Source organism: Gossypium arboreum, chromosome 6 (genome assembly GCF_025698485.1).
Source record: "Gossypium arboreum isolate Shixiya-1 chromosome 6, ASM2569848v2, whole genome shotgun sequence".
NCBI lineage: Eukaryota > Viridiplantae > Streptophyta > Magnoliopsida > Malvales > Malvaceae > Gossypium > Gossypium arboreum.
In genome coordinates, this window is record NC_069075.1 from 29,820,897 (window position 1) to 29,827,751 (window position 6,855).

The 6,855-nt window shown below is 34.5% G+C and overlaps 1 protein-coding gene across 1 annotated transcript; it reads left to right on the forward strand.

The window, feature by feature from the left end:
* Nucleotides 1-3,883: 3,883 nt before the first annotated feature.
* On the forward strand, nucleotides 3,884-6,569 carry LOC108484678 (calmodulin-binding receptor kinase CaMRLK). The gene is made up of 2 exons (XM_017788558.2): nucleotides 3,884-5,543; nucleotides 5,810-6,569. The coding sequence occupies exons 1-2, from the start codon at nucleotides 4,157-4,159 to the stop codon at nucleotides 6,463-6,465; spliced, it is 2,043 nt and encodes a 680-aa protein (XP_017644047.1). The 5' UTR covers nucleotides 3,884-4,156; the 3' UTR covers nucleotides 6,466-6,569.
* Nucleotides 6,570-6,855: the final 286 nt, after the last annotated feature.

Genomic DNA, 6,855 nt, shown 5'->3' on the forward strand with positions numbered 1-6,855 from the left:
CTGATACATGATACAATAAGGGAGGAAGACGATGAGGAGATTACGGTAGTGCAAAGGAGGCATGTTCACCTAAAGAGATCGAGAACCAAAGCAAGGACAAGAGAACAGGCTGATTAAGAAGACACTTGCACAAAGTAACTTTAGGGTGCTAGAAGATCGATCCCTTCTTCATCGTTTGTCAAAGGCATTGTTGCCAATACAAGAGAACGTGAGTTCGAGTGTGCTGAAGTGCATTATCCTCTTATTTATGAGATTGTTCAAAATAAAAGTATAAAAGAAAATAAAAGGGAAAATAACAATAAGCAAGAAGGATTGATGGTAATAAGTAAAAGAATAAGGGTATAAGTGTAAAAAAACCCATCGTAGAGATGTAGAATTTTCATTGGAGAACTCTAGTAACCATCCGTGCGTTGGTAAAAGATTTCACTTCACTAGACCTAGCAATTTAAAAGAATTGCAGCAATGCAACTGAGCAAAAAAAAAAAAAGACTCTAAACCTGTTGCACTGGAGGTAAAAATGCATCTCAAAACAGCCTGAATTCGAACTCTAATTTTCTCAGCGCCAACAAAAAATTATCGACTTATGTTTTTTGACAAAGTTGTGTTAAATTAAGCCATAAGGATCGACTAATATAATGCGGTAATCATAAGAGCTCTCCAATTTGAAGCATAAAATTAACTTTTTTCTTTAATAATTTTTTCACTCAGTGTTTTATATTAATCATACAAATGGAATTATCCAGAAGTAAGGATTTATTAAAAATAGTAGTTGAAATGTGAAGAAGCATAAGCTGAATTTGTGCAAATGTTGAACAAAAATTAAGGTGGATGATGTGGTTAATTAGAGAGAATGGTTGGAATACATGAAGTGTGATTGTTTTGAAAGTTTGAGTCAAGGTGTTTGAATGAATCATCTCTCTCATTTAATTGATAAAAGTTTATTGGCTTTTGTTTGTCAAAAAGTTACAGAATAATGGTAGTGGAGCCGCTCCCATCACTAACATACAATAATTCCTTAATTATTTATTTGTCCATTGCTTCTGGATGGCGATGTGGTTGGGGTTCGTTAAGGATTTTTTAAATTTCCTCAAACAACAAATATTCTTCATCATTAGTTTTCACACACATTCTTTGGGACTCTTAACATTAGTTTTTTTAACTGGATGTTAAAGGTTGTAATTCCAATAGGCACGTAGCACGATAGCTGAAACCAGTCATTAACAAATATATTCCACTGTACCGTGCGCAGTCGATAAATTCATGTTAAAAATATCTGATAATAAACATATTGGATTGGAAACGAAATCTCGAAATTTATAATTGAAATAATTGGGTTTTGCTCATTCTTGTCGGCTCATCCCTTGAAGGTTTTCTAAAGTGAGAAAACAAGCATGAATCTTGTGCACAAAATGAGGCCATAAGAGACGGAAGAGGTAAATACAGACTTACTTCAATGCATTGCAAGTTAGAAGCAAAATTTATGAATTGAGGGTCAAAGACCCTTTATTGGTAGCAAAATAGAACAACGGATGCTTTAAGACCATATACTTATATATATGTCCAAAATGGAACACTGAAATAGAATAATGACCCAAATATGGATCCTACGCGTGAGGGTTTCATCTAAAGGGAACCATTGTTTGCCCGTATTGACGAGGAATTGAACTCTTCTTTTTTTTTATTTTAATTTCTCGGACAGCTAGACCCTCATACATTTGAACAGTCAAACACCCAGCATTTGTATTGATCCGTTTATCACATATATCAAACAAAATAGCAACCATGAGGTGTAGTGTAATGATTGGGAGTTTGATTTCCACTCATAAAAATTATGACCAATCATTTAACTCTTTGAAAAGCATCTAAAAGAATTAATCACACTATCAACAAAGGATAATCTAATTACTAAAAAAAAAAAAAATACACCTCCCCTCATAAAGAAAGTAGTATTGCAAATGCTGAAGCATGCTTCCCCACCCATACCTTCTGTCTTTTATCTCATCTTCGTACTCATCTACTGCTTCTTGATCAGTTCAATCATCCAAAAAGGGGAATCCACTCATATTTTTCATATATAGAGAGAGAGTTTATTTTCTAGTGTCTTTTGATCAAGTATATAGCATATATCACATATACATGTAAATATATGTACCAAGAACATATTTATATTGATATGAGAATAAAAATTTAGTATTAATTAATTTATACAAATTAATTATCTTATTTTATTTTTAAATATATTTATGAAGAAAAAATATTAAGATAAAAAAGTAAATGAAATTTAAATAATCAATACTGATACTAATAGTTACAAACTAATGTAAATCAATAATGATATTGAGCTAACTGAAGTAAATTCGAAGATGAAGAGAATAGTGGTTCACACAATAAAGAGGCGAGTTACTGGTGGAAGTTTGGGTAAAGTGTTGGCTTTTTTTTTTTTTTGAAGATCTTCTCATTAAGCTGATAATGTCTCCTCATTATGTCGTTAAGGTGACTTGGTGTGATGTAAGTATAAAATGTATTAGTGATGGATGATATTTATCTCCTCAGACAAAATTTATCCAATGAAGTGACTTGGTCTGGCGTAGCCATGCTTAGAAACGAGACATTGGTCTGAACAAAGCAGTCTCTGAATAATGTATGCACAATAAAAATTAATTTATACAATTATTTTTTCTCTTAAAATTTCAACATATTAATTCTTTTTCCTTGATGTAAAGTTCTAAATGCATATTTTGTTTTGGTTGGAACTAAAGTATATACTAAGTCCATTTTACTTTTATGGTTAATAAAGAAAATTTATGAGAGAATTCTAATTATCCGTCCGAGTTGAAGCATGAAGTTTTTTAGGATCAAAACTTAATTATATATTTTTATTAGAATTGAAATGTAATTTTATTACTATACTCATATATTTATAATTTTTAAAATGATTAAATTAATATTTTATTTTATTTTTAGTAGTAAATTATATTTTATCCTTTTATAAAATTTTCAAAGTTGAAATGTATAATTTTTCATTTTAAAGGATCAACTCGTTGAGGTAAAAGTACTATTAAACCTCATTGTCATATCTTAGGTTACATTTTAGTTTCTTTACTAAAAAATAGATAAATTAGTCATTGTACACTAAATAAATGAGCAAAACGATCCTTCTATTAAAATTTGGTGTTTATATCTAAGGTATAATAAAATTTTAACCCTTAATCTTTACAATTTATTCAATTTGACCCTGCTCTTTTATTGGAAGTAAATTATAAATTGTTGAAACTAATAAGACTAAAGGGTAAAAAGGTATTAGCAATATTTTTAAAAAAATCAATTAAACTCTTTTAAAAATTTTAAAAATCATTAAAATTTACAAGCAAAATTTATATAAAATGTTATAAAATTTTAAAATTTTATTAAAAACAATGCCAACATATTAAAAAATATATTATAACCATTAGATTTTAATGCATTGGTATTGTTATTTTTAATTAAAATATATATAATTTTTAATAATTTTATGATTTTTAATAATTTTAAATTTTAAAGGGCTTAATTGATTTTTTTTCAATTTTGTTATTAAAGCCTTTTGACCATTTAATCTTATTAGTTTCAATTTTTCTAATTTACTTATGATAAAAGAGAAAAGGTCAAATTGAATAAATGTATAAAATTAATGATTAAATTTATTATTATACCTTATATATAAATATCAAATTTTAAAAAAAGTAGTATTTTTCACTCATTTAACATGCACAAGACTAATTTATTCAATAAAAGAACTAAAATGTAATCTAGAGAGGATTTTGTGGTACTTCCCGTAAAATCGTATAATCAGAGGAATGGGCGCATCAGCGACTGGTGATATTTGTGACAGTATGAGTGAGGCGTGACTATAAGATACAGTCAACCCCATCAACAGTCTAACACATTACACACCGTTAACTGTTCCCTCCTCTCTTTATAGTACACCCACTGCCGTTAACTTTTGCATCTCCTCCTACTTCACAAACTTTATTTTGCCTCCCTCTAACCCATAAAGATAAAAGTCAAGTAGTATAAGACAATCTATTCCATATAATTATTCACTTCCTCTTCTTCTACCTTTGTGTAAGCGTGGACATGCGAAAAACTGCAGCCAAAGGTCGAAGCTTGAAGTGAAGAAATGGAAGTTGTGGCCAGATTTATGCTTGTCCTTTCCCTGGTGGTAGCGGCCCAATCTACATGCAACAGTACAGACTACGCACTGGTTTCTAAAGCTTTTAGATCAGTCTCTGGGTTCAACATCTCTTGGTTGAAATCCCACGACCCCAACTGCTCTTATCCTCCAATAAAGGTACTCGACTTTTCTTCAAAGAATTTAACTGGTACCATTTCATGGAAATTTCTCCGCAAGGTTTCACAGTTGCGCACCATTGATCTCTCCAACAATTCTCTTCAAGGTTCTGTTCCAGATTGGTTTTGGTCTATGCCCACACTCGTTGAGGCTAGTCTGGCGAGAAATAAGTTTGGAGGGAGTATTGGGTTCGAACCCACCTCGGGAAATGGTTCGTCTTCATCGATGCAGGTGTTGAACCTTTCGGATAACAGGTTCACCAACTTGGTTAAACTCTCTGGCTTTCCCAACCTTCAATTTCTTGACCTTTCCCACAATCATCTTGGTGTTCTTCCTTCTGGGTTCACCAAACTTATCAAGCTCCAGCACCTGGATATTTCTAGTTGCAAGATTTCGGGCAGTGTAAAGCCCATTTCAGCTCTTCGTTCCTTGAATTACTTGGATGTATCAAACAACTCCCTGAATGGTACTTTCCCTTCTGATTTCCCTTTAGTCAATAGCCTAAAGTTCCTAAACATTTCGCTCAACCACTTCATCGGTTCAGTTGGGTTTGACAAGTTCCAAAGATTTGGCAAATCTGCTTTTATTCGTGGTGGGGATTTCGTTTTCAATACTTCAAAAAGAGCACCAAACCATCGCATTAAAACCCATTCCTTGACCCCAGCTCACAAAGTCTTTCAAAAACATGTACCCCTCAAAAGACATAAACCCAAATCAAAGACCAAAGCTTTGGTCATTGGTTTGTCATCTTCATCAGGGTTTCTACTGGCTTCCCTTGTGTTTTGCTTCTTCTTCACATATAGAAGAAAGAAACTTGCGAAGAGAAACAAATGGGCAATCTCCAACCCTGTCCAACCAAATTTCAAGATCGAAAAATCAGGACCCTTCTCTTTCGAGACTGAATCGGGCTCATCCTGGGTAGCAGACATCAAAGAACCGACATCAGCACCAGTAATCATGTCCGCTAAGCCATTGATGAACTTCACCTTCAAGGACCTGATTGCCGCCACGTCACATTTTGGCAAGGAATCTTTACTTGCAGAAGGCCGATGTGGGCCCCTTTACAGAGCCGTCCTTCCAGGGGACCTCCACGTGGCGATCAAAGTCTTAGAACACGCCAGAGACATTGATCATGATGAAGCCGTGGCCATGTTTGAACATCTTTCTAGGCTTAAACACCCTAACTTGCTACCTCTCTCCGGTTACTGCATTGCAGGTAACTTGTACCCAAACTGTTATTATTATATCTCTAATCTCTGGTTTTTTTAACTAAACGAAATGTTATCGTATTAAATAGTCTCACGGGTTTGTTTGAAAATATGGAAACTTCAATCGGGATGTCGTGATTTTGTCCTGTCGAAAAACATGCATCATTACATACTTTGACATTCGTGAACTTTGGCGCTTCTTTTCAATTCTATCTATGCATTACATTTTCTTCAGCTTCCACGTTAGTTATTTAAATATTTATAATGTTTTTAGGTAAGGAGAAGCTGGTGTTGTATGAATTTCTGGCAAACGGGGATTTACACCGTTGGTTACATGAGCTCCCAACGGGGGCGCCCAACGTGGAGGATTGGAGCACCGACACTTGGGATATGCACAACGGAATCGGGTCCCATACATCTTCGCCGGATAAAACGAATTGGCTGACCCGCCACCGCATCGCGGTTGGAGTTGCTCGTGGGGTGGCATACCTGCATCACGTAGGTTCGAGGCATGGCCACCTGGTGGCTTCCAATATTCTTCTCTCTGACAACCTGGAACCTCGGATATCCGATTTCGGGATAAGAAACATTGGGTGTAGAAAAGAAAAGGATAAGAAGGATGAAAGCGACGCTGAAATTGATGTTTATTGTTTCGGTGTTGTTTTGTTGGAGCTTTTAACGGGGAAGCAAGGGACGGAGGAGAATGTGAGGCGGGTGAGGAGGTTAGTGAAGGAAAGGAAAGGAGTTGAGGCGCTTGACTCCAGGTTGAGATTCGCCGGTGAATCGGAGGCTGAAATGGTGGAGAGCCTCCGAGTTGGATACTTGTGTACGGCGGAGTCAGCTGAGAAAAGGCCCACGATGCAGCAAGTTCTGGGATTACTCAAAGACATACATCCGACAGTAGACGATTTCAACCGATTTCATTGGTAAAACTATAAAGTAAAACGCACGCTCATACAGTTTCGGCGGTGTTATTCACGCGCTGTAAAAATATTTGATAATGAAATCGAGACATTGCTTTGTTGTCTCTCAAATTTTAGATTCTCTTTCTTTTTTTCTTTTTTTTTGTTTGTTGTGTACATATAGAGACAAAAATTTTATGAGTTAAAAAAAAGATAAAGAAAAAAACAAAGGAAAAAAAAAAAAAAAGAAAGTGAGCCAAAAACAAAGGCAAAAAAATATAAATTAAAAATTAAAAAAGAAAGTAGAGAAAAGGATGTGGGGTTAATTTTTTGATGAAGCAGATGTGGTTGTTAGGAAAGAAGGCAGAGAATCCCACTAATTACTTGTCCCTTCTATTCCCATGGAGACCATCATCAT

Bases quoted from the DNA above. Each gene is read 5' to 3' on its own strand.
- LOC108484678 (XM_017788558.2), top strand. From the start codon at position 4,157: ATGGAAGTTGTGGCCAGATTTATGCTTGTCCTTTCCCTGGTGGTAGCG. The intron at 5,544-5,809 runs GTAACTTGTACC...TAATGTTTTTAG, and splicing joins CTCCGGTTACTGCATTGCAG to GTAAGGAGAAGCTGGTGTTG.